Below are 27722 nucleotides of genomic sequence, written 5' to 3'. Positions count from 1 at the left end.
ACCATCAGGGTAATGTGGCGGTCAGAACATTGAGAACAGATCACTTTTTCAAGCCTTATTAAATGAAGAATCGTAAATTGAGGACTACTTGTACACGCATCTAACATTTCAGCTGTGAGAAGAAAACTGGATCTCTCTTGCAGAAATGAGTGAATTCTGGTAGTTTAGTTATTTGAGGCAGGGAGGTGGACTGGAAGACCTCTAAGGTCCCTTCCAATTCTATGATTCTGCGTTACATCCAATTTTTTTCTTTTCTCTCTATAATATTACATTTGTTCAGCATCTTTTGAATTTAACTGTGTCTGCAGACCTGTTGTGACTCAGGCCCAAGTAGGTATTATCAGACGCAATCAGTTTGAAACAAACAGACTTTATTAGATCAGCTGAGAATTAACTCATTCTCAGCGTAGTCCAAACCAGGGGTGAAATTCATTTTTTTTTGCTACTGGTTCTGTGGGCGTGGCTTAATTAGTGGGCGGGGCTTGGTGGTAAGGTGACTGGGTGGCCGTGGCCAAGTCAATGTCACTTCTTTGCCTCTTTTTAACGTACAAAACACAACACAACACAACTGGCTCACCCACAATGTAAAAGCAGCTGTGCTAGACTCAAAATGGCCCCACAACAAGCAGGAACCTCACACAGCAACAAAAAGCCCAAAAAAACAACTTTCACACTTTACACACACACAACACAACACAACACAACTGGCTCACCCACAATGTAAAAGCAGCTGTGCTAGACCCAAAATGGCCCCTGCAACAAGCAGGAACCTCACACAGCCACAAAAAGCCACAAAAACCAACTTTCACACTTTACACACACAAAATTCCACATACAGCTTTGTGAGATTTTGTGTGTTTGTGTAGTTAGAGTGAAACACTACAGAAACACACTAAATCTCAGAAAGCTGCACAAATATTATTTTATTTTAATTTATTTTTATTTTTATATAAAAGCAGCTAAATTTAAAACTTCCTAAACTTTAAATGGCTAGGTCTAAAAAAAGAACATGGGGGGCGGGGGCAGGGATTTTTGTTACTGGTTCTCCGAACTGCCCGCCGCCATCACTACCTACTCGCCCGAGCCGGTCCGAACCGGGAGCATTTCACCCCTGGTCCGAACTAATTCAAAACAAATTCTTCATAACACAATTCTTCAGCCTTATCATCAACCTTGGTCTAATTAGGCAACCTGCCAAAGGCTTTTCTTGGCAAAAGTTCAGAAGCAGAAGACGCCGACAAGAAATAAATGCAGCAAGACAAGAAACAAATCTATCAACATTGTTTTCCAACAAAGAGCCCAAGAGCCATTGCTGATCTTTTAAGCCTTATGGGAGGGGCCAATCATCTCTTGGCCTTACTCACGAGTTGTCCTTTTTGCTTTAGCAGCTCTTGCCTTCTGGCAGCTCTTCTCATGCATTCCTCCTGTTCCTCTGCCTCTCTGCTCTCAGCCTCTGGAGGCTCCAGAGTCTGCACATCACTTCCGGATGGCCCTGGCCCCATCTCTGCCTCTGACGCAGAGCCCTTATCTGGGCCTTCCCCAGCCTCCAGGACTGGCCCATGTTCTTTCTCAGCCTCCTTACTGTCCGACTCCGCTGCCAGTCCCTCAGGCTGCTGGCGGACCAGAACAAGACCAAGTGGATAGTTTTTATTATAGAACTCAGATGAATTGCTCAAATTAAAGGCAGCCTTCCTCAACTTGGTGCCCTCTAGATGTGTTGGACTACAGCTCCCATCAACATGGTAATCTGTAAGGCACCAAGTTAGGGAAGGAAGCTTTCTGGCACAGGATAGGGTAGAATTGGATTTTTACAGATCATTTCAGCTTTTTTTTTTCCAGAATTCTTCAGAATACGATTAATTGTGGAAGTCAAGAAAAAATAGTTCAGTGTATCAAGCAACCCAAATTCTCTTGAAAATTTCCCAGTAAAAGTTGCATGTGGTTTATTTGCAAAAAGCAAAAAAGAGAGAGAGAGAGATTAGGTTTTAAAAATTTAGGCCAGCAGAGCCACACTTGTAAAGATTTAACAGAATTCTAGGAAGTTTGGGAATTAGTGCTGATGCGGTAAGTCAAGGGAGGTGCCGCTGCCTTTCTGAAGCTAGCAGTGAAATTTTGTGGGATCAGAGTACAGTTTTGGATGTGTGGCCAAAGGCCAGATGTTGCCCCCCAGAGGATAGTGTTGGTGGTGCTTGGCCCCTTAACATGATCTAAAGATGAATGGGAGTGAGAGATTCCTGTAGGGTTTGTTGACTTGCCCAGGGAAGTTGGAGAGGGGAAAGGAGATGGAAGTTTGCTTGCTCCAGAAGGAGGAGGAGGAAGATGGAGGAAGGCCCTTCTAATCGTTTCGGCAGAGGTGCTCGGGAGCAGGAGGGTCTGGGTGCATGCTGTTGATGAAGGCCGCCCAGTTTCCTCTCTCTCTCTCTCACCCTCTGCAGGTATCTCTCGAAGTCCCCACCCCTCCTCTGCGCTGCACTTTCCCACCACTTCGATCCTGCCCCAGGCGGCCTCCACCTACTTCCAGCACACAGCCATAAGGTACCCGCCTCATCTGAATCCACAGGACCCTCTGAAAGACCTCGTCTCATTGGCTTGTGACCCATCCAATCAACAACCAGGACCGGTAAGGAACTTGCCAGGGTTATAACTCCTGTCGCCTTTTGTCTTGTGGTGTGGATAGTCCCTAATGCCTCTCTGTTCAGTCTAGTTCAGCGGTCTCCAACCTTGGCAACTTTAAACCTGGCGGACTTCAACTCCCAGAATTCCCCAGCCAGCAAGCTTGCTGGCTGGGGAATTCTGGGAGTTGAAGTCCGCCAGGCTTAAAGTTGCCAAGGTTGGAGACCCCTGGTCTAGTTCATGACTCCCTGAGTCCAAGGAGGAACGGCATGGCAGTTTATTTGGAATACCCATGCAACCGAGCAGTTCCTCTAGCTCTTCAGTGTTTTTGATCCGTCATGAAAAAAATACTTATATATTTTCTAACTGTTATACTTAAAGCCAGATTTCTCCAACCTGGTGTTCTCTAAATGTGTTGGGACTTCCAGACTCCCTAAGCAACAAAGTTTAAGCCAGTGTTTTTTCAAACTTGACAACTTTTAAGACGAGTGGACTTCAACTCCCAGAATTCAACAGCCACCATGAATTCTGGGAGGTCAAGTCCATTCATTTTGAAGTTGCCAAATGTAAAAAGAAAAAAAAAAGGTTTAAGCCACATTGTACCATTTCAATCTTGGACCCACATTTCCACTTTCATACTTGATTGAAATGCTCACCATTGTTCTTATGTTTTGTTTTGTGTTGTGTTGTGTTTGGTCCTGGCATCAGTTATTTTTACTTTCACATAATGCCCTGAAGTATTTTTAAAATGACATAGCTTGGTTCTAAGCGATTATTCTTAATAAATTTAAAACGATGACACTTGGCATTGGGGCAGAGGATGGTTATTGGGGCTGAGATTCGTCCTTCTGTTCTTGAAATTTCATTTGTAAAACAGCTAAGCCTTAGCAGGCAGCATCTGATCTTGGCTGAACAGAGAGAAGCAGGGTCAGATCTGTTAGTGTATACTACTACTACTACTACTACTACTGCAGAAAGCACCTACTTTGGAGCCTGTTGACCAAAGAATTTTGGCTGGCAGGGTCCAGGAGGACAGCCTTTCTGCTATGATCTCCACCTTCTGGAACATTCTCCCGTTGGAGGTGAGGTCCGCCCTCACATTCCTGATCTTTGGGAAGAGCCTAAAAATTTAGCTCTGCCGCTTGGCCTGGGGTCTTGAGAGGGGCTTACTACATTGGAGGTTGATGATCAAGGCTTATATGTTTCTGGGAATGAAATTTCAAGATCTCCACTTCTAAGCTGCCCATCATCTTAGTTTTTGGCATTTAGCTTTTCTATTCAGTTTTTCTAATTTTAATTGTTTTTCAGTATTTTTTTTTAACTTTTTATTATATTGTAAGTTTCCCAGAGTTGCTATATCAGTGAAATGGGCAGCATAGAAATTTAATGAACAAACAAACAAGCAAATAAACAAATAATACTACAGTTATCCGAGACCATGGCTCTAAGTTAGACTGTGAAGTTAAAAAAAATAATAATACCCAAACCCATCATGGAGGAAGACTGTATTGTCACCAAGGGGAAATAAAAACCTTCAAGGACACGTACATCAGGAATGGAGGACTTTTTAAACTGTTAAGTGCCACCTGCACGTATGTGGGTTTTGAACAGGACACAAAAAAACGTGTGCGTTTGAGGAGGATTAAATCCTCGGATCTTCAAAACATTGATGGTAATTATCTGTAATTTGCATAGCATGCCTCAGGCAAGTTCACAAAGCCCAATGCCATTTGTACCAAAGGTATGTAAAGGGTTTAGTGAAGGGAAAATGTAGCTTACAGTCGCATTGTACATCTTGAAATAAGATACGGTATAATCCTCCTTGGACTAGATAAATAATAATCAAAGTGAGATCGAGAAGCCCTGTATTTGCGTGCTGTTTTCACAGGCGGAGCAATGCTAGTGAAGAGGTAATGAATTCACACTCATTTAGGCTTCGTGCTGCGAACGTGTGCAAGAAGGAAATAGATTGTGACACTGCCCCGGTTCGGGGCCTGGAGGATGCTTAGGATGGGATCAAAGAAAAGTTTTGACAAAACTGTTGAGATCCTCAGATGGAGTAGTAGGATCTGCCTCACCTACACAGCTACTGTACAGGTAGTCCTCGACTTACAACAGTTCATTTAGCGACTTTTCGAAATTACAGCAGCACTGGAAAAAGTGACTTATGACCATTTCTCACACTTAATGATTATTGCAACATCTCCATGGTCATGTGATCAGAGGCTTGGCAACTGACTCTTCTTTATGACGGCTGCAGTGTCATAGGGTCCCGTGATCAGCTTTTGCGACCTTCTGATAAGCAAAGCCAATGGAGAAGCCAGATTCGCTTAAAGAGCCGTGTTACTAACTAAACAGCTGCAGTGATTCACCTAACAAATGTGGCACAAAACGTCGTAAAATGGGACCCCCCCCAAAAAAAAATAACTTAACAAACGTCTCACTTAGCAATAGAAATTTTGGGTTTCCATTGTGGTCGTAAGTCGAGGACTACCTATGTATGTGCTGAAGATGCCAACTGCCCCTCTGAAAGAGCTATCAGGTTAAATAAGATAAAAGAAAAAGTAGCATAAATTGTCAGACCAGAAGGAATAGAATAGGAATAGAATAGAATAGAATAGAATAGAATAGAATAGAATAGAATAGAATAGAATAGAATAGAATAGAATAGAATAGAATAGAATAGAATAGAATAACAGAGTTGGAAGGGACCTTGGAGGTCTTCTAGTCCAACCCTCTGCTTAGGCAGGAAACCCTACACCACTTCAGACAAATGGTTATCCAACATCTTCTTAAAAACTTCCAGTGTTGGAGCATTCACAACTTCTGCAGGCAAGTTGTTCCACTGATTGTGGTGATTGGTGGTGGAGAGTCATAGAGAGAGAGCTTGAACAGTAAATATTCTCACTGTTCTCCTAATTAAAGCTGCACCACGGCTGGGTGGGAGGAGGGCTTTTTTGCCCTCCTCAGGCTCCAGAGGCTTTATTCGAGCCTCCGGGAGGGCAAAAACGGCTTTCCCAGGCTCCGAAGGCTCTCTGGAGGCTGGAAATGGGCCCATTTCCGGCCTTCCCAAACTTCCGGTAGGCCCATTTTTCGCCCTCCCCGAGCCTCCACACGCACCCTGCACTTACCTGCATCCAAAACAGGCTGCGTGGGAGCTCCGGGGAGGGGTGAGCGGGGCCAGCCAGGAGTGGGATTTGGGGATTCTTGGAACTGCACAGAATCATAGCTAGAGGTTCTCCCTAACCACTGCGAACCCTCAGCAGCCCACCCCTGGCTGAAAATGATATTACATAGGCGAGTGGTTCTCAACCTTTTCTTCACCAGGGACCCCCTTTAAATTCCTTTTGTGGCCACAAACCCCCAAGATTTAAGATTTAAATCATAACATTTCTTCAAGCCTTCACCGACCCTCTGTGATGATAGCGGGCCTCACCTCAGAGGTCCAGGGACCACAGGTTTAGAACCACTGATATAGGCAATACTGTGCTAACTGCAATGGGAGCACTAAGAATGCTTTTCAAATATATTCCTCTGGATTTCCTCCCAATTTTTAACATTCTTGTCATTCTTTCCTTTCTTTTTTTTACTTTACAAATGTTATTCAGTCCACAATTGACAGTATCTTTCTCTATTTTTTCCTTTTTGGCACTGTAAAAATAATATGCTATAGGAGAGCAGTTTATGTGATCACGTATGAATGTATCAAGATTCTTTTTGTGTACCGTAATGTTTTGATAACATCCACGAACATATATACAGTATTCAGGTACATACATAAAAATCATGAGAAAAAGAATTTTGATGCCACTGCACATATCATAATAGCACTGTTGCTTTTTTTGTGATATTTTATGAAGCATTTTGGGTTATTTGTGTGGCTGTGGCTATAAATTCAGTTTTGGCAATCTGCGCAAAAAATCGCAAAATATAAACCTACATTTGCAATGCTAAAGAGTAATAAAGAGCACAGAAAATGCAGCTTGTTAGCACAGTGTCACAGTAAGCCGCTTGATAGATTTATTAGAAACCAGTGTGGCCACATAATCAGGAGTTGGGAACGTTGGCCCCTTTACGACCTGTGGACTTCGACTCCCAGAATTCCTGAGCCAGGTTGGCTCAGGAATTCTGGGAGTCGAAATCCACAGGTCGTAAAGGGGCCATCATTCCCCACCCCTGAGCTAGACCATTTAGGTGAGATTGTAAAAGAGTTTTTATACATGGAGGGTACATTTTACTCTTAGTCATGACAATTGAATAGATCTTCCATATTTGCAGTCAGGTGAGCTGGCCAAGATTCCCAGGGTCCCCAGTGAAGCCCGCCCACTGTCCCCATTTTGAGGGGGGAGGTTCCTCTGGGCGGGCAGGTGACTCCTGTGGACAGTGCTAATGGCTTGCTCTGTGTTTTTTTTTTCATATTGTGTCCCTAGTTAAATGGAGGTGGTCAAGTGAAGGTACCCGGGCATTACCTTCCTACCCAGATGTTGGCGCCACCACCTCCAGGTATGCCCCGCCTGGCAATCTCACCTGACACCAAATCTACCACGACAACTTCCGAGGGAGGGACCACCTCGCCGACGTCTCCCAGTAAGCAAGCCCACTCACCATTCCTGCACCTACCCATTCCCAAATGGCCTTGTCCACCTGTCTGCCATCTGTCACTAATTCTTCTTCCCTACCCTCTGGCCATTTTCACCAATTCAGACTGCTCTGCAGCCTTGTGATTTTGGGGCAAGCGGGGGGGGGGAGGAGGAGGATGGCCATTCTGGGGGAGAGGATTTTGAGATGAGATGGCAGCAGGGTGCATGGATTTAAACAGAAGTTCAAATCACTCATTTAAATGATCAGAAATGGCCATTGATTTAAATCAGTGATTTAAAAAAAAAAACTGAGCAAACATGCATGCTAACCCATGCAAACATGCATGCTGCCATAAAACATGCCAGGTTGCAGATAAAGACAGCCTTTGTAGCTCCGTAGAACATAATCCAAGGCCTCTAATCATCTACCTTGCATGCCTGTCGTACAAAGTGAAGCTCGAATTTAAGAGAGCAATTGTGGAATGAAATTGTTCCATTTGGCTCTTTCTTTACATGTTTAAGGACACTGAAAAAGACCAATTCCTTGAAAATTATAGGGTATCCCAAACTTTCCAGAAGCAAAAGGTGGTAGTTACATGGCAGACATAAAAGTTTATCAGCCATGCTCTCCGATTGGCCTTCTAAATTTGGGGTCTCTGAGAAGCAGCCTCCATGCAACTTTGTGTGGCGTTGCGCAGATTCCAGAACAGTGTTTTTCAAACTTGGCCATTTTAAGATGTGCAGATTCAACTTCTAGAATTTCTCAGCCAGCATAAACTTCCCTAGCCAGTTAAAATTTGCCAAGTTTGGAAAAATATTGCCCTGGATCCTATTTCCCCTGACATCATTTTAACAGTAACAGAGTTGGAAGGGACCTTGGAGGTCATCTAGTCCAACCCCCTGCTCACACAGGAGACCTATACTAGGGATTCGAACCACCAACCTTTCTGATCGGCAAGCTCAGTGTCTTAGCCACTGAGCCACAGAACATCTATTTTGATTTCAAAAAGGTCCTTCAAAGCACATAGGGGCACTAGCATAACTCCAGCATTTTGAGTTTTTTAAAGCAGCTGTGTCTTTTCCCAAGAACCTGCTGTTCAATCTCAGAAAAAGATGTAGCTGCTTTAATCCCTTGAAGAGAGACTCTGGGCTCTGAAGACAATTTTAGGAAATGAATTTGAAATACTGCCCATTCCTAGCACATTATGACTGGGTATAGCGTTTTCCCAAGATTTTCCTGAAGTAGAATGTTGCTTATAACTTGGGGAACATTTTGATAGGGTTTTAAAAAGTCTTAGTGTTGGGATTTTGTCCCTGTCTGTCTAGTCCTGCTCTCCCATACAATATCATCTTCCATTTCCCATCCTGTATAAAAGGGGCAAGTGTTTTCCTTACCTTCTGAAAATTTGCTCGCTTATGATCTAAATATTAATGCTAGTATAGCCCACTCTGAAATAATAATAATTACTGTAAAGGGAAGCCTTGTTCATTCTTAATCTTTATAATGACTTTGATTATGCAAATCCTCTCTATTTAATCATTCCGTCAAACAACACGGATATTTATTTTCCTTATCTCGAAAAAGCTGTGTTTTTCTAGTACCTACTGGTAAAATACTATTATTTTCCTCCATGCTTCACCAGTTCTTTACCTAGGCATCTTACTGGGTTTAATGGAAGCTTATAGACTTGATTCCAGTGTGTGTGTGTATGGCTGTTGACTTCTACTGTCTAGTTGGCAGTGCAGTCAGATGTCACATCAAACCAGTTTCCTTAATATTGCTGATCTGGGAAAAAAATAATGTAAACTGAAACTCCCTAATCCAATTCCTAGCACTTTCCCAATCTATCAGGCAAACTAATAAAAATACATAGCATGTCATTTTCTTCTTTCCAGATAATATTCCTAAATGTCTACAAAACAATAATGCTCTGTTTGGAAACTGAGGAGTGGCGTAAACTTTTGTTTAGAGGCTTAATAGATTGGAACTCGACTGGTCATGTGCCTTGGCTCATTGTTCTTTAATTGCAGGGAAGAAGCCAAATGTCGCTTTTAAGGGCTGTGTATTTGGTGTAATTTGTTTTGCCTTTTGCAGTTTGCTGAGAAAAAGTCTTGCAAATACCTCTGCTGTGCTCTTAATAGCTGGGAAGAGGGGGGTTCCTTAGCAAAACATATTGTTCTTCTAATAAGAATGGGAGGTCTTCCTAGGAGCTTATATCATCAGCTTTGATGTAGCTTCTTCTACTCATCCAGTTTACTGATATTTCCAATTTACTGACATTTCAGTCTTTCACAAATTTCTTTCTTTCTTCTTCTTCTTCTTCTTCTTCTTCTTCTTCTTCTTCTTCTTCTTCTTCTTCTTCTTCTTCTTCTTCTTCTTCTCCTTCTCCTTCTCCTTCTCCTTCTCCTTCTCCTTCTCCTTCCTCCTCCTCCTCCTTCTCCTCCTCAGCTTTCCAAAGTTACCCATTCTTGATGCCTTCCTCCTCTTTCGCATGTGGTCTACTCTGAACCATTATTTCTCACCCTTGACAATTTTAAGACTTGTGGACTTCAATTCCCAGAATTCCAGATTCCAACAAACTGAATTTACATGGGTAACAAATGAGACCTAAGTTAACTTCTCCCTTCTCACTGATCTTGAGCAAATCATGTAGGTGCTGTGGTTATGCCTATTTGCAAATATTTGCTTATCATTATATAGTACATACTGCAGAGGGGGGAAAATAATTTATGAGGTTTGTGGGGACGGACCCATTGTAATTGCTGCGCAATTTATCAGTAAGATATAGTAATGCTCTAAAAAACACAGTTTTTACAGGTTTTTCCCCATAGTGCTTCCTCTGAGTTATAGTGTTATCTACCCATCCTTGACTTAGCAGAAAATGATGCCAGCTGAAATTGGCTATCCCAATTGCAGTTCCTTTTTTGCCTTGATTAATTCCCTTCTCAGTCACTATTCCTGCTAGTCCTTTGACTTCCATCCAAAGTAAGAAAATCTAACAGGTTTGGCACACTTTAAGCGGCCTTCAATGGTGTTGAAGTAAGAGGGGAAATGCCTTTTTATCACTAGGGTAATGAAGGGCATCTTAATTCTCTCTGTGGAGTCCTTGCTGCTCTCTGAGCTTAGCTGTTGCTGGCAGACATTTCATTACCAGACTAGGTAACATCATCAGTCTTGGTGAGTGTTGCGTTTGTTTACTGCTTATATACAATAGGTTGCCCTGCCAGGGTTGGTGTGGGTGGTGGTGTGGTTTTCTCCTTCGCAGTTCTTTGATTAGGGTATTGTTCTCTGCTTGATCGTTCAAGAAAATACCAAGGGGGGGAAAAAACCACACCCCACCAAGATTGGCAAGGCAAGCTACTCTATATAAGCAGAAAGCAAGCAGTACACACTCAGAAGCACTGATTATGTTATCTAGTCTGGTAATGAAATGTCTGACAGCAAACAAGCTCAGAGAGCACCAAGGATTTCACCATTCAGCTCTGAGCTATGTGTATATTCTCCATTAATCCTGTCTCCCAAATGGTCTGGGGATGAGATAGGGGCGATTTCAATGGAATGCTAAAGGAGAAAGAGGTCTCACAGCATATATGTGCTATGATGAGGTATCCACGGGGACAAAGCCTAAATCCTCTGGAATAATATTTCCAGTAGCTGCCTCTAGCACATCCAGGCACACACCACTTTGCAAGTAAGCATTTTTAAGTCTGTTGAAAGAAAGCATTTATATAAGGAGCACAGCGTACAGGAATAGTATTTATGCGTGTTTAGTTAAACAAAAAATAATAGTGGAGCATATATGCATGCATGTATATGTGTGTGTGTATGTGTAAACATGTATGTGTGTGTGTTTACATATTCAACATGTATGTCTGTGTGCATGTACACGCACCCATACAATAATATATAACATTTCAATTTATACAGCTCTAAATTAGTCAATTAATCAATCCTATAAATCATATATGTTACTAAATTAAAGAAAAAAAAGGGGGGGGGGAAATAATCCAGGTAAGTTTGCATCATAGGCAAAAGATATCCAGAAAACCTGGTTGCCTCTCTTGGAATATCTTCTTCCTTAACCTCGCTGTCAAAAGAAACCTGAGCCAGATGTTGACAAACAGTATATATTGGCTGTCTGCTGCAGCAAATAAGGTGTAAATTTATTCTTCCGCTGCTGTGTAACATCGGGCTCTTCTGTATGCCAGAAACAAAGTACAACAAAGGTGTATCGATCTATTTCTTTTAACTCAGCATTGGAAATAGATTCCCTGGGAAGATTCAAGGTTCCAGTAATCTCATGGGGGCAGGGCAGGGTTATGGTTTATGACCTTGAGGGTGGCAGAGTGGGTTTTCTTCCTTCTAGCAGTGTGAGCTTGAATCCTTTCAGCTGGAGATGCTGCTGCTGAACAGGCCTTGGGTTGGGCTTATGTCCTGGATTTGCTTCCAATTGTACAGGTAGTCCTCGACTTACAACCACAATTGAGCCCAAGATTTCTGTTGCTAAACGGGACAGTTGTTAAATGAGCTTTCCCCATTTTAACGAACTTTCTTTGCTACAGTTGTCTGGCACATCACCGCAGTTAGTAACACGGTTGCACTTAACCCAGTTGTTAAGCGAAGCCGTCTTCCCCCATTGACTTTGTTTTTGTCAGAAGATCGCAAAACGGAATGAATCTCAAGACCCCCCGGGATCCTGCCACCGTCGTAAACATGAGTCAGTTGCCAAGTGTCTGAATTTTGATCATGTGACCGTTGGTGATGTTGCAACTGTCGTAAGTGTGAAAAAACGGTTGTAAGTCCCTTTTTTCAGTGCTGTTGCAACTGTGAATGGCCACTAAATGAACTGTTGCAAGTCGAGGGCTACCCGTGCTTAAAAGTTCAAACTGCACAGTTCCAGATTACATTTCTGTGACTTGTATCGGTTGCTTAGGATGAGTTTTTGAGAAGCTTCTCCAGTTCTGATCTACTCCAGCTTGATGTTGTTGCTCCAGCCATGGCCATTATAGAGCAGTAGGAGAATATAGGGACGCGGCACTAGGGATTCGAACCACTGAACTGCCGACCTTTCGATCGACAAGCTCAGCGTCTTAGCCACTGAGCCACCGCTTAGTGGCTAAGACGCTGAGCTTGTCGATCGAAAGGTCGGCAGTTCAGCGGTTTGAATCCCTAGTGCCGCGTAACGGGGTGAGCTCCCGTTGCTTGTCCCGGCTTCTGCCAACCTAGCAGTTCGAAAGCACGTAACAAAATGCAAGTAGAAAAATAGGGACAACCTTTGGTGGGAAGGTAACAGCGTTCCGTGCGCCTTTGGCATTTAGTCATGCCGGCCACATGACCACGGAAACGTCTTCAGACAGCACTGGCTCTTCGGCTTTGAAACAGAGATGAGCACCGCCCCCTAGAGTCGGGAATACCATTTTGGGAGGTAGAAGGCCTCAGGAGGAAATCCTGGAGTATCGAAAAGGGCTGAAAAATATTCTTCCTGAAGTTATCAATTCAGTGCCGATGCTCTTGGGTTAAATATGCCAATGATCTGACTTAGTTTGAGTCAGCTTTCTATTTTTCTAATGTAAGGGAACCTACCTGTACCACTAAAGTATCGTTGGAGGCCATGTAGTTCAACCTGTTACTCACTACAGGATATACAAGTGCGAGATGCAGTTAGATCATCTCTGACAATGGCCATTCTCCAGTTTGCTCTTTAGCCAGACTTGGCTGAGGCCCCAGGAGAGGTCTTAAATCATTCCAGGATTTAAAGCAGAGATGCAAAATGTGTGCCCTTTCTCCTTTGCTGCTCCCCAAAATGCCATGCGTATACTTAAGGACCTTGTTGCACCCTTTAAAATTAAATACGAAAACTTCTGACTTTTCCAGGCAGGGGACTCCAGACTCCAGGCATAGGTTGACTCTTGTCTCTTAGCTCTATTCTTCCGTCCCCTGCAGAAAATGGGTGTATCAGGTAGGACCAAAACCCCTTTTGAAAAGTAGCCCTTGATGTGTTGCTCTGGCCTTCCTGCCAATGGGTATTTTGCACTGAAGTCAGCTCTATATTCAGAATAAGTTAACGGCTGAAAAGAAACAGACAGGTAGTCCTTGATTTATAACCACAATTGGGACCACAATTTTGGTCATAATTGTGGACATAAGTCGAGGCACCACATAAACGGACCTGATTTTTTTCAATCGTCTGTCAAGCAAATCTCATGGTCGTAAGCAGTGGTGGAATTCAAATTTTTTTACTACTGGTTCTTATGGGCATGGCTTGGTGGGCGTGGCAGGGGAAGGATACTGCAAAGTCTCCATTCCCACCCCACGCCAGGGGAAGAATACTGCAAAATCCCCATTCCCTCCCCACTCCTGGGGGAAGGATATTGCAAAATCTCCATTCCCACCCCATTCTGAGGCCGGCCAGAGGTGATACTCGCCAGTTCTCCGAACTACTCAAAATTTCTGCTACCGGTTCTCCAGAACCTGTCAGAACCTGCTGAATAGCACTCCTGGTCGTAAGTCTGAATCCACTCTCCCGAATGGGCATGTTTTTGCTGTTAAACAACTGGTCGTAAGTTGAGGGCTACCTGTAATTGCAAAGGAAAGAAAGTCTGAGGATATTTGGAGTGTGGGGCAGAGAATAGATCCCATCTCGAGATGAGAACTGTTGATCGGAACAGTGGATTGATATTAAAAAGAATATTCTCTTGTCCTCTTTCTCTCTCTTTTTCTTTTCTTTGCCTCCTTCTTCCTTCACCTTTTCCCCAGCCTACTCCACCCCAGGCACACCCCCTGCGAACCGCTTCGTGGGATTAGGACCACGGGATCCTGGCAGCATCTATCAGGCACAGGTGAGTATTAATAACCTGCCTACAATAATTTACTTGCTGGGAAGGAGTGGCACAGTCAAACTTGCCTCCAGTGGCAGCCATACAGAACAAAAGGTAACACCTTCCTGGGGAGGAGCCCTGGTGGCGCAGTAGTTAAGATGCAGTACTGTAAGTAAATTCTGCCCACAGCCTTGAGTTCAATTCTGATGAGGCTCAAAGTTAATTCAGCTTTCCATCCTTCCGAGATCGATAAAATGAGGCCCCAGATTGTTGGGGGCAATATGCAAATAATGCTTCTACATTGTAAACCACCCAGAGAGTGCTGTAAAGCAGCGTCCCCCAACCTTTGGGGCACCAGGGACCTGTCTGTAGAGAGAGGTTTTTCCATGGATCAGGATGTGTGTGATTTTGCACGCTATCTGCATCCCATGGATGGGGCTTCGCTTGTTTGTGTGGCCCAGTTTCTGGCATGCTGCAGCTCTGCTAGTCCACGGACTGGCACTCTTACTGTAAAGCAATATGGGGCATATATAAGCCTAAATGCTATTATTATTGCTATTCCATGCCCCAATAACTATTCCTATTAAGAGCCTTGATAGTACAGTGGTCTAAAGCACCCTGTTATTAAGACCAGATGCCTGCAATTACTGCTGGTTCGAATCTCTCCAAGGCTCAAGGTTGACTCAGCCTTCCATCCTTTCTAAGGTAGGTGAAATGAGGACCCAGTTTGTGGGGGCAATAAGCTGACTTTGTATAAATATACAAAAGTATGAAGGCTATTGCTTAACGCATTGTAAGCCGCCCTGAGTCTCCGGAGAAGGGCGGCATATAAATCAATTTAAAAAAAAAAAAAAAGTGCCAAAATATCTCTGAATACAGAGGTTATAGTTAAAATCTACAGAATAATTATAGCTAAAAGCTACAGAAAAATAAAAGACAATGTAGGGAAAAGGATATAAAAGAAAAAAAGGAAAGATAGATAGAGAAAAGAGTGAACAACAGAATAGATCAAGAAAAAAGAAAGAAAACAGTATTTAAAGAAGTGGTTCCCAATCTACTTTGCAATAGAAACAAACCGAATTAATCCTGTTTCTGCCCTCCCAAATTATAAAATGTCATTTCCTTCTTCCCACATTTAGCCGTTTTTAATAAGTAAAATCCAGTTCAACTGTATCCATTTTCAGCAAAAACATCCATGAATATAGAGCAGCGTTTCTCCACCGTAACAACTTCAAGATGTGTGGACTTCAACTCCCAGAATTCCACAGCCATCCATGGCTAGCTGGGGAATTCTGGGAGTTGAAGTCCAGACATCTTAAAGTTGCTAAGGTGGAGAAACAGAGATCTGGAAGTTCTTCTTAAGAGCAGATGTTACTTATTCAGGTAGAGTTGAGAAATATTATTTTTCTCAATCTCATCAGACTGCACCCACCCCAACTTGGGGTTCTCCAGGTGGGTTTGGGGAAAATATTGTCAGATTTTATACCGGGACAGATTAGTTATCCTAGAATTTGTTTCTCAGGCTGAGGATCTATTTCTCGGTGTAACGTTTGGTGGCTGCTGACATAGCCTACTAAAAGCCTCTAAAAACAAAACAGGAAATTTTGGTGGCTCTCAGATTTACATGTCTTTGCAATCCAGAACTCTTATTTGTGAAAGTTGGAAGATGGGTTAAAAATGTCCTCTGGAAAATCACGTCATGCCTTCCGTGTTGTTACTGCCATTCTTTCCGGGGGTGGGGGAGGTCATTATCCTGGCCTTTCAGTATGGTTCACTCCCAAATTACAGTCCCTTTTCTTCTCTGATGCTGTCCTCTGTATCTTGGCTCCAAGTTGAGGTCTACTTGGCTTCTCCGGTATCAATCCTGCCAGGATTCCGCCTGGCACTTTCCCAGGCCCCGAGGGGAAACTCTCGGTGGTTTTTACAATTACTTTTGCATGCCTCTGGAACAACAACAACAAAGCGCACGCGCGCCCACATACACACACACACACACACACACACAGCCTTGACAGGGAGCAAGTTCAGAGGCCAAAGCTAACCTCGGTCTTTCCTCCTTACCCTCCCTCTGCCTGGCCTCTTAAGAGACAGTTGGCTGGTGTGCTTAACATGATGGCTCCTGGCCAATGGGATTCCTTTTCCTTCCCCTCTGGCGTTGTCGGAGCCTGGCATCAGCCATTAGTTGCAGCTCTGGCCGAAGCCGTGACGAAGACTTCCGGGTATCACAGACAGTGGCTTTCCCCCCACCCCTTTCCACCTCCCACAAGGAATAACAACTCCAGGGTGTACGTCCTTCTGCAAGTGGGTTTAAGGATTATTTTGGGATTAGCCTTTTCTTTCCTTCCCCCTCTCTGGGATCTGACCATCAAGGTGTAAGAAATATGACACCAGATTGTCAAATTCCATGGGTGGGCGGGGGGGTGCTCTATGGAAGAGGTTGGGTTTGCAGCTAATTTATTGACTCTTTAATCTGGCCCTGCGAAACCTGAGGCCTGCAGAGCTGAACACGGGAGCCTGACCCAGCCTTGGCAGCTTGATAAATCTTTGGGGCTGCAAAATAGAGGACGAGGGTGTCAAAAGTCCAGCTCTTGAAAGCAGCAGGACTTAAACAAACAGAAGGACTGAAAGGAACTCCCTTCTCTTTCCCTGCTTCTTTGCTTATTGTTAGTGGGTTAACGCTTCGGTTGAAAAAAGAAGAATGCATCACAATAAAACCTCAGCAATTTCAAGCTACTTTCTTAGAATCATAAGGCTAGAACAGTGATGGGTAACCTTTTCTGGACTGAGGGCCCAAAGCACATGCGCACACAAATTTATTTATTTATTTATTTGTTAGTTAGTTAGTTAGTTAGTTAGTTAGTTAGTTAGTTATCATCTATCTATCTATCTATCTATCTATCTATCTATCTATCTATCTATTAATTAGTTCAATTTATATATGCCGCCCTTCTCCGGAGACTCAGGGCGGCTTACAATGCGTTAAGCAATAGCCTTCTTACTTTTGTAATATACCTGCTTAGTTGGGCTTTTTGGCCCCCCCTAAGTGGTGTTCTTTTTTATACAAAGTCAGCTGATTGCCCCCACAAACCGGGTCCTCATTTATCTACCTCGAAAGGATGGAAGGCTGAGTCAATCTTGAGCCTGGTGAGAATTGAACTCGCAGTAATTGCAGGCAGCTGGCAGCTAAGTACTACTTTAACAGCAGCAGTTTAGTCCACTGTGCCACCAGGCCCTTGTGCACAAATGCATGTCTACATGGCCGAACCCCCAAAATGCAATGTGTGTGCGGCCCTGTGCATGCACCCTGCGCATGTCCATGCAGCCCCCACCCCCCGTGCATGCGCAGCAGAGATCCAAAGACCAGCTGGCCAGCGGGAGGCATGCGCGCATGTGTGGTGGAACTGAACTGGGGCAACGGCTCATGTGCCCACAGAGAAGGCACTGCGTGCCACCTCTGGCACGCGTGCCACAGGTTCGCCATTGCGGGGCTAGAATGTACTTGGAAGTCTTCTAATCCAATCCTCTGCCCAAGGCAGGAGAATTCTACCATCACGGACAAATGGTTGCCCAGTCTTTTCTTGAAAACCTTCAGTGATGGAGCACCTATAACTCTAGGAGGCAAGCTGTTCCATTGATTAATTGCTGTCAATGTCAGGAAATTCTTCTTCTTCTTCTTCTTCTTCTTCTTCTTCTTCTTCTTCTTCTTCTTCTTCTTCTTCTTCTTCTTCTTCTTCTTCTTCTTCTTCTTCTTCTTCTTCTTCTTCTTCTTCTTCTTCTTCTTCTTCTTCCATAGTGTTCAAATTCAGTCAATCTGAAGTAGTCTCTTCTCGTTTTAGATAGAGCTTTCAGGCATTTTAGTAAGTTTCTATGCATTACCTAAGTCCGTGATGGCAAGCTTATGGCACGCGTGCCACTGGTGGCACGCAGCACCCTCTCTGTGGGCACGCGAGCCGTCGTCCCAGTTCAATTTTGCCGCGCATGCGCATACACCTCCCACCAGCCAGCTGGTCATCGGGTCTCTGCTGTGCATGCGTGGGGGGGCGTGGTGCATGCGTGGAGGCCACTCGCACATGTGCAGGGGTGGGTCACATGCACTGGGGCCACACGTGCATTGCATTTTGGGGGGTTGGGCACGCGTGTGCATTCTTGTGCGTGCGTGCAGGCTTTTTTGGGCACTCAGTCTGGAAAAGGTTAGCCATCACTGACCTAGGTAATTCTCATTTTTCAGAGAAAATAACCTTTTTTAAAGAACAGAGGTATCAATCTCTGAGCCTTGGTAGTACAGTGGTCTAAAGCACCCTGTTATTAACACAGCTGCCTGCAATTACTGCAGGTTTGAATCTTACCAGGCTCAAGGTTGACTCAGCCTTCCATCCTTTCTAAGGTAGGTAAATTGAGGACCCAGTTTGTGGGGGCAATAAGCTGACTTTGTATAAATATACAAAAGTATGAAGGCTATTGCTTAACGCATTGTAAGCCGCCCTGAGTCTCCGGAGAAGGGCGGCATACAAATCAAATTTTAAAAAATAAAAAAAAATCTCGCGATGACATGGTAGGCCTGGTTTAGTATGGCCAAGGCATGACTCATCCGGCCCACAGGCCGCTAGTTTGACATCCCTGGGCTAGAATGATTTTTCCCATGTTGCAGGGAAAAAAGACTGAGGCTGAGAGAAAGTGAAATAGATTATCTATTTTTTAAAAAATCATGAATTGGAGGGGAAGGTTAAAACTTCATTTCTTAGCTGCTATCTACCAGACCCATTTTTAGTGTTAGGTATTAAGCCCCTTTCCCAGTTGTTGCTTGGACATGGCAAGGAATTGTTTAATATCAGTAAGCAAGGCTAGGATCCACAGTTGGAGGAGAAACTTCCCTTTGTCATCCCTGCCTCATATATCCATACACACTTCCCTGTATAAGAGGAAAAGGAGGTCCCCTTTTGTGACCAGTCATTGTCTCTCATTGATCTTTGATCAATGGCAATATTGATCACAAGGGGGTGTGATTGGACACACAAGGAATTTGTCTTTGGTGCATATGCTCTCAGTGTACATAAAAAGACAAGATACACTCGTATCTTGATAAGAGAGACACTCGTCATTGCTAAAAAAAATTGGAACTTCTCTCTTCAGTCATTGTCTCTCATTGATCTTTGATCAAAGGCAATATTGGTTCCAGGTTTGAAGGGGTATTAGGCCTGGGCCCATCTCTTCCTTTATTTTGACACTGGCAATTTTTAACAGAATAACAGAGCTGGATGTCTTCTAGTCCAATCTCCTGCTCGGTCAAGAAACCCTTATCATTTCATACAAATGGTTGTCAAATCTCTTCTTAAAAACCTCCAGTGTTGGAGTACCTATAACTTCTGGAGGCAAGTGTTGTGACCCAGGCCCACGTAGTTAATATTAAATACAAAACAGTTCCAAAAAAACAAGCAGATTTTATTGAAACAGCTGAGAATTAACTCATTCTCAGCGTATTCCAAATTAAATGAAAGCAAAGTCCTCAAAACACCATTCTTCAGTTTATCTCTGACCTTGGGATAATTAGGCAAACTGCCAAAGGCTTTTCTTGACAACAGTTCAGGAACAGAAGATGCTGACAAGAAAGAAATACATCCAAACATGAAGGAAATCTCTCAACTGTTGTTTTCCAGCCAAAAGCTGTTGCTGATCTTTTAAGCCTTATGGGAGGAGCCAATCATCTCTTGGCCCTACTCCCGAATCGTCCTCTCTGCTTTATCTGCTCCTGCCTTCTGGCAGCTCTTCTCATACGTGCACTAGGAACAGGCTCCTCCTGTTCCTCTGCCTCCCTACTGTCAGCCTCTGGAGGCTCCTAAGTCCGCGCATCACTCCCCGATGGCCCTGGCCCCATCTCTGCCTCCGACGCAGAGCCCTCATCCGGGCCTTCCCCAGCCTCCAGGACTGGCCCATGTTCTTCCTCGGCCTCATCGCTGTCCGACTCCACTGCCAGCTCCGCAGGCTGCTGGCAGACCACAACAGCAAGCTGTTATTCTACGTTGGATCTCTTCTTGCTTAGTTTCCATCCATTGCTTCTTGTCCTACCCTCTGGTGCTTTGAAGAATAGCTTGACTCCCTCCTCTTTGTGGCAGCCCTTCAAATATTGGAAGACTGCTATCATATCTCCCCTAGTCCTACTTTTCATTAAACTAGACATACCCAGTTCCTGCAACCGTTCTTCATTTCATGTTTTAGCTGGTCTTGATGTGTTTTACTCCATCTTCATATCTTTTCCTACTTTCCTTTGGCCCAATCTGTTCAGAGGCTAGTTCAAGATAAATCGACCACTGCAGTGGTTCTCAACCTTTTTCTTCATCGCAGGCCCCCTTTAAAATACTTTTTGTGGCCACGGACCACCAAGACTTAACTCAAAATTTAAAGCACTAGACTGCATCAAGCCTTCGCAGACCCCCTGTGATGACATTGTGCGTCCCCAGGGGTCCACGGGCCACAGGTTGAGAACCCCCTGGACTGTTGTATAGCTTTTCTTCTCCTTGTTCTTGCTTCTTCTCACATACTTCGTCGATTGCAGATGTAAGGTAAACCAGCAGCAACTGCATTGAGCAATAACAGGAGCCTAGTAATAAAAATAATGACAAAAAAGTAGGAAGCTCCTTGCAGGGATATATGAAGCCTTGTGCTGGAATTAAGTACCAAGAGGCTAAATCCATATCACCTCTTTTGTCCATCGTTGATGAACTTCAAAAACGAATTGTTGGGTAAACAAAACAGGATTTCTCAATGGAGGGAGAAGTGCAATCAGCGATGCACACGGTCTTTTGCACACAAAGTCTTTAGATAATGATAATCATAATAATAGCACAAGGTTTTCTGCTCTGCTTTCACTAGGTAGGAGACACCCAGGTGTTCGCTGTCTCCCTTTGCGCGTCCTTTTTTGTGCACGCTTAATCTGCTGTGTGGTTTGAAAACTCCCCAAGGAAGAAGAAGAAGAAAAAAAAAAAACACCCCACTTCTGATTGCAGAGAGAGCAAGTACAAAGCAGTGAAGGCCGACGCATTCAGGCTGCGGTGGTGCAGTTCAGAAAGATCAGTGAGAGAAAGAATCTCACCAATGAGGAACTGCTGAGTCTGCAAATGCTGCCTGAGCGTTGTAAGAATTATAGCGTAGCTCCCCCCCCCCCCACACACACACGCACCATTGTGATGGGCATCATCCAGATTTACCGATGCAGCTATTTAATAAACAGGTGTATAGTCTAGGTTAAAATTTTTTAAAAATAATTACAAATTAAAAAGCTACTTTGGTTAAGGTGCTGGCTTAAAAACCAAGAGATTGTTAGTGCTAGTCCCGCTTTAGGCATGAAAGACGCCTGGGTTACTTTGGGCCAATCACCAGGAGACACTGAGTTCTAGCCCCACCTTAAACATGAAAGCTGGCTAGGTGACTTTGGGCCAGTCACACACTCTCAGCCCAACACACCTCACAGGGTTGTTGTGTGGGAAATAGGAGGAGGAAGGAGTATTATATATGCTCATCTTCTTATTTATAAAAAAATAATAAAGGTGGGGTTAAAAAAAAACTTAAAAAATAATTAGCTGCCCAGATAATCCATTTTTACAACAAGGAAAGTCAATCTTCTATTGCCAATATCAATTATTTTTGCTGGCAGGTCGTGCAGCTCTAGTGATGAGGGAACGAGATTTGGATTCAACTCCTTTAATCAATCCTGATGCTCACTTGGCCAATCTGGAGTCAATTCTCTTTACTCCTCTAAATGCAGCTAATGTTGGGGAAAAGAGACAGAAAGAAACACAATGAAAACTAATCTATTTTAATCCTATGTTTTATCCAAAAAGTATTATGGATATGTTTCTTTTCCTCATTTATTGCAGTGTAGAACTGTTTCTGGTTCTCATAATCCAAAAGATCAGTAGAATATACCTACTGGGGAGAAAAAAGGTTTGACACTTGGGGTGCTTATGATTCTAGATTTAAGTATTAATCAGATTTATGTAGCTGTCCATCTCACAAGACATGACCTTGAGTGGCACATAAAAAACAATGCATATGTAAAAACAGATATATTCCATACATGTCAAGAGTATGCTATATAATTCATCAAGTCTTCATTATTTCAAATTTAAAATGAGATTCTTAGGAAACAATGAAATGATTTGGGTTATTTTACAGAATTCTGGCTTTGGTACTGCTAGGGATGGGCTAGAAATATTTGAGGGTGTTTGAAGGATTTCTTCTAACAGAAATCTTTCTTGGGATTAATTTATTTTTTAAAAAAAGAAAAGAAAGCCATGGGTTGTTAGGAACATTTAGCATGTGCCCAGAACAACAGTTCATTTAAAAAAAAAAATTTATGCTTCCTCATGGCATGTGCAAGCAGTACTGTAGTGACTTAAACCCAGAAACTAAATTTATAGCCAAATGAGAGAAGCACAAGGAGAAGCTTGTACTGCCCCCTGCTGGAAATAAGTATGCAAAAAAACAACAACAAAAAAACCCATCCAACAAATATTTCTTCAATTAATTCATGGAATTTTGAAATTACAACATGTACGGAACCTTCCAACCATAGTTGCTGATAGCCAGACATGAAGAGTAGCCAACATTCAATTCCTATCTGGTTTCCAATTCTAATTAAAGTCTTTTTAAGGCTGAACTAAGTTACATTTCCTTGAGATCCTGTCTCTGGCCATGCTACCTTGAGAAAATACAAAAATAGCATACAAGCTGCCGAGCTTTTATAGGAAACTATCCACAATATTACCTTGTCTCTCTTGGAACCTCAGGGCTTGCTAGGTGTGTGTTTGGTGTCCTTGGCCTTGTTACATTAGCAAAAGTCTCTTCTGGAGTCCTTAAGTCCGTGATGGCGAACCTATGGCACGCGTGCCACCTGTGGCATGCAGAGCCATATTAGTGGGCACGTGAGCTCAGCACCAGCACACATGTGTGCACTGGCCAGCTGATTTTGGGCCTTCCGGGACCACCGGAAGTAGGGAAACAGGCTGTTTCCTGCCCCGGAGGGCCTGGGGGAGTTGGGAAGTCTATTTTCACCCTCCCCAGGCTCCTAGAAAGGCTCCGGAGCCTGGAGAGAGCAAAAAACGGGCCTACTGGGCCCACCGTGCCATCATATGACAAAAGCGGGGGGAGCGCGGGGGGGTTGCGTGCACATGCACAGGGGGCAGAGCGCATGGAATTATGGGTGTGGGCACGTGCGACACCCCCCCCCCCCGCACGACCCTTGCTTTTGGCATAGTTGCATAGTTTTTTCATGAATGAAGGTGAACATAGGTGTCCCAGGATAATGTTGTAGGATCCAATCTGGGTTGGTGACCCAGACCAGAGGTTTTGTCTTCTGAGTTTTCGGACTCATGCTGAAGCCCATCCTCAGGGAACTTCTCTGTGTGCTTTGGGCTATTCTGTGTATGGTATTTCTATGGTGCCGGTTGTGTGCAGCTTTTTAGATGTAGATTGGAGTGTTGATGGCTGGGTATTAAGTCCTTGGCTATTGTTTCTTTATGCTGCCAACCTTCTCCCCCCTCCTAAGTACCTCATAAACTAGGGGTAAATCTGCACTCTTGTTGACAGAGGGCTTGTTTCCCAGGCTTCAATCACTTTCCTGGGTCAGATCTCCGATTAACAGAGTTGGAAGGGACCTTATAGGTCATCTAGTCCAACCCTCACCCCCACCACCCCACCCTGCTCAAGCAGGAGACCCTACACCAGGAATGGGCGGGGGGGTCACACGCATGCGGGCCCACACCCATAATTCTATGTGCCGGTGGGACTGGAAGTTGGCAAACGGGCCATTTTCGGCCTCTGGAGGGTCTCCGGGGGCAGGGGGGAGGCCGTTTTCGCCCTCCCCAGACTCCTACAGAGGCTCTGGAGGCTGGGGACAGCAAAAAACAGGCCTTCCCCCTGCCCCGTGGCCCTCCTGAGGCGGGAAGTAGCCTGTTTCCCTACTTCTGGTGGGCCCAGAAGGCCCAAAAATCAGCTGGCCGGCACGCGCATGCACACCGGAGCTGAACTCACATGCCCACTGATATGGCTACGTGTGCCACCTGTGGCCTGCGTGCCATAGGTTTGCCATCACGGCCCTATACCATTTCTGACAAATGGCAGTCCAATCTTTTCTTGAAAGTCTCCCACAACTTCCGAAGGCTGTTTTTGTGCCTGCTTGTCCAACAAACTTAGTAGCTGCAAAATTGAATGTATGTACTTATTTATCATAATGTACGAAAGCTCAGAAGACAAAACCTTTGGCTTGTTGATTGATCCCAGATTGGATCCTACATGTTTTTTTCTCTGAAGTCTTGGCTGTTTAGAGACCAGAATCTGGGAAGAGATGCTTGACTCAAATTCATTGTTATGAATTGTTATTTATAATTTCAGATGAATTCAACAGCTCCCAGAATCTGCTAATGTATAATTATGGTTTCCCTTTGCCCAGTTAGAAAAATCTAAATTTCCTATAGGCACCATTCAGTTTCAAACAATTTATTTATTTACTGAAACAAGTGGTGAACCAAGTTGTATATGGGGTTTTTATGATTTTGTGAGCTATGTAAAGTATAGGTGGGATATAAACATTTTACAGAAATATATCAAGCTCTTTTCATATGCTCAGAGGCCCCGTTGTCTTAAGCCTGGTGCATTCAAGAAAAAAAAAAACCCAGGACTAATTGAAAATGTAGGGATAAATCAATCTCATTTGGGAGAATAATTTGAATTTAGGTTGGGGGCAGTGGTGGGTTTCAACCAGTGTTACCACCAGTTCGCTTTGCGCACACACTTTGCACGTGATTTGCTTCGCACAAGCACATTCCATTTCAGAACAGCTGAGGCACTGCAATCCGCTCTTCTGCGCCTATCAGCTGGGCTAAAAACGAACAAATATAGGTAGGTGTAGCACAGGGGTGGCTGGGAGGGCCCAGCTGACAGTCGGAGCGAACCAATTCGCTCGTACCTCGTCATCGTTGCTACCGGCTCGCCTGGATCATGGAGAACCAGTAGCAACCCAATACTGGTTGGGGGAGTTTAAAATCTACTGGTCCTTCATACACAACTCCTTTCTGCAGCCATGAAAAAAAAGCATCATTGGAAGGGATGTATTTGTAGGGGTGCTCAACATATTTGGCAACCTCAGTGATATGTGAGAGGCAGTTTGGTCTAGTGGTTATGGAACCAGGTTAGAAACAAGAACGTGAGTTCTAGTCTTGTCTTAGATATGAAGCCAGCTGGGAGATCTTGGACCATTACCTCTCCATCAACCCTTGGAAGTAAAAAGCAATAGCAAAACGCTTCTGAAAGCTTGCCAAGAAAATCAGTCCAGGCAGACTTCACTGACATGAAGGCACCTCTCACCCAAATCAACATATTTATTTAGGTTGTGGGCTATATTACACAATGAAAGTCAGACAAGAACAGAGAATCCAGAAGGGCAAAGTCAAACATAAACAATATTTTATAATTTAATTTAATGGTAATAAGATATCAACGTTATGATGTCTTCTTATGTGTTTTATACTGTATAGGGGAAGAACCATGGTAGTATATCATACCCCCCGCCCCACCCCTGAAAAAAAAATAGGATTCTTGGGAGCACTTTTTCCAACGAAAAATCTTCTAGGTCTTTTATTAAAAGGCCCAAGATTTCATATGCTGCAACCATTGGAAAAGGTACTCCCAGATTCCTGATTACATGTATTCTAATGATTTTGTTTCCACGGGGGTTACATATTTGGCCTGCAAAAATCTGGAGAACCACTAATAGCAGCACTGAGATACCTAATACCTCTTTCCTGCAACTTTGTGGTGATCTGGATTTTGGCAGCTCAAATATAGTAAGCCTGTTTCTTCTGGTCCCATTAAAAGTTACAATATTGGCAATTTTGGGAAATGTTCTGAAGGTTACATTCATGGCTTTTAGATGCCCACTTTAATTTCAGGGCTTCAGGTTTTGATATCCAATGTCTACTGAATATGAAGAACAATTGTAGGAATTTGGTATATCTAGTTTAATGAAAAGAAGGACTAGGGGTGGCATGATATCAGTGTTGCAATATCTGAGGGGCTGCCACAAAGTAGAAGGGGTCAACCTATTCTCCAAAGGCAGGACAAGAATGGATGGAAACTAATCAAGAACCAACCTAGAGTTAAGGAGAAATTTGGACAACCATTTGTCCAAAGTGGTATAGGGGTTCCTGCCTAAATAGAGGGTTGGACTAGAAGACCTCCAAGATCCCTTCCAACTCTGTCATTCAGTTTTTTAAAAAAAAGTTTGTCAGGACAGCTTGTAAATGATCACTGATTTCAAGCAGGACTCAGAGCCATCAAACCTTCCTCATTTCTTCTTTCTCTTCCTCACACATTTGCCAAACATCCCTCCTCTATTGTTGGATCTCTTCAAGCCATCCTAAAGCTGCTCTGGTTCACGGGCACATCCTTAGCGTGGCTTTTGTGGGCCGTTTCCCTCTTTGTGCGGTCATGATCTGTTGACCTCCACTCTCTCTAGTTTCCTGCTTCCAAAGTCATCCCACAAATTATAAAGCCCCACTCGGCAAAACCGAGGAGCAAATTAGAGCTTTGGCAGCACTGAGTTGGAAGGCCGAGGGGAAGTTACAAGCATTCATCTGTTTTGTTGTTTACCAAGCAGAGGTATTTGACGGGAAATTGAGACTGAACCCTTTTGCTGCTTGCAATCCCGACAGAGAAGAGTTTTGCTCGTACTTCTGCTCAGGAGATAGTAAATAGAGGACTTTTTGGAACTGGCAGCCAGATTAAAAAATCCCCAGAACAGATGGCAAATTTGTCCAGGGCCCTGACCTCCATTTCATTCAGTGTTAAAAATTCAGCATTGAAATATCGCTATACTCGTTTGCTGCTTCACAAAATCCTGACTTGTATGTACACTCTGATTCACTCATCAGCTGCTAGTTCCTGAGAAGCCTTCCTTTCCTTTCCTTTCCTTTTAATGAAATACATCCTGTCTTTGAGAGTTATGAATTATCTGACGCCAGAATTGTAAGAAAAGTCTTCCATTGACAAAATCTTGACCTGGGGTCCTGACCTACTATTGTTTTTACTATCCAATTTAGATGCGAGGACTCACTGTAGCTAAATGGGAAGTTGGTCAGAAGATCCAGTTGGCTTTGGACCAGACAGATTCTTGGAAGCAAGGCCACTTAATGAATGAATGTCTTAGATCCTAACCATGAGGGGGTAGTTTGCATCCAAATTCTGTTGGCTGACAGTTGGGAAAAACGAGACAACCTGGAGATCCGTTATGAAAAAAGCATGGCTGGCTGGAATCATCAAAGTTTGAACTTTGTCCAGGCTCTACTTGGTACTTCTAATGAGTATATAAATTCTGTATTCTCAGAGCAGTCTCTCTCTAAATTCCCGGAAGGAGGTGGGAGGGGGCAGTGAAGTTTTATTTGTGTCCTCTTTGTGGACACTCCAAAGGTTGCTATCTGGCTCTTATCCTGGACTAAGTTGTTTATTTTTCCCTTTTCATCCAGCCAGTGGCCAAATTTCCTTCACTTTGATTTATAACTAGACTTGGCAGATTCATTTTCGAAAGCAGTAACAAAAAAAAAAAAAGCAGTTGGAAATAGTTCTGTTTATTTTAACCTTAATTTTGGACTTCATCATACTTCGCAAGTATAGTGACCATATTGTCCCAACACCTGTTCTCCACAAAGTACATCCAGGAAA

The 27722-nt window shown here is 43.6% G+C and overlaps 1 protein-coding gene across 7 annotated transcripts in view; it reads left to right on the top strand.

Annotated features, from left to right (window-relative positions):
* Nucleotides 1-27722, top strand: part of NFIC (nuclear factor I C) — a 179893-nt gene that overhangs the window by 150345 nt on the left and 1826 nt on the right. For 4 of the 7 annotated variants that reach the window (XM_087894085.1, XM_060694518.2, XM_034437704.3 and 1 more), the window contains 3 exons: nt 2436-2620; nt 7044-7200; nt 13951-14033. In XM_087894085.1, coding sequence (XP_087750211.1) covers nt 2436-2620; nt 7044-7200; nt 13951-14033 — 425 coding nt within the window. The remainder of the gene's footprint in view (nt 1-2435; nt 2621-7043; nt 7201-13950; nt 14034-27722) is intronic. The other 3 variants (XM_087894096.1, XM_087894095.1, XM_060694523.2) reach the window with 1 other exon arrangement.

This window comes from Pantherophis guttatus, chromosome 1 (assembly GCF_059756535.1).
Source record: "Pantherophis guttatus breed Tessera chromosome 1, ASM5975653v1, whole genome shotgun sequence".
Classification (NCBI taxonomy): domain Eukaryota; kingdom Metazoa; phylum Chordata; class Lepidosauria; order Squamata; family Colubridae; genus Pantherophis; species Pantherophis guttatus.
Note: the sequence above shows the minus strand (reverse complement) of the source record. Positions and strands in the feature narration are given on the sequence as shown.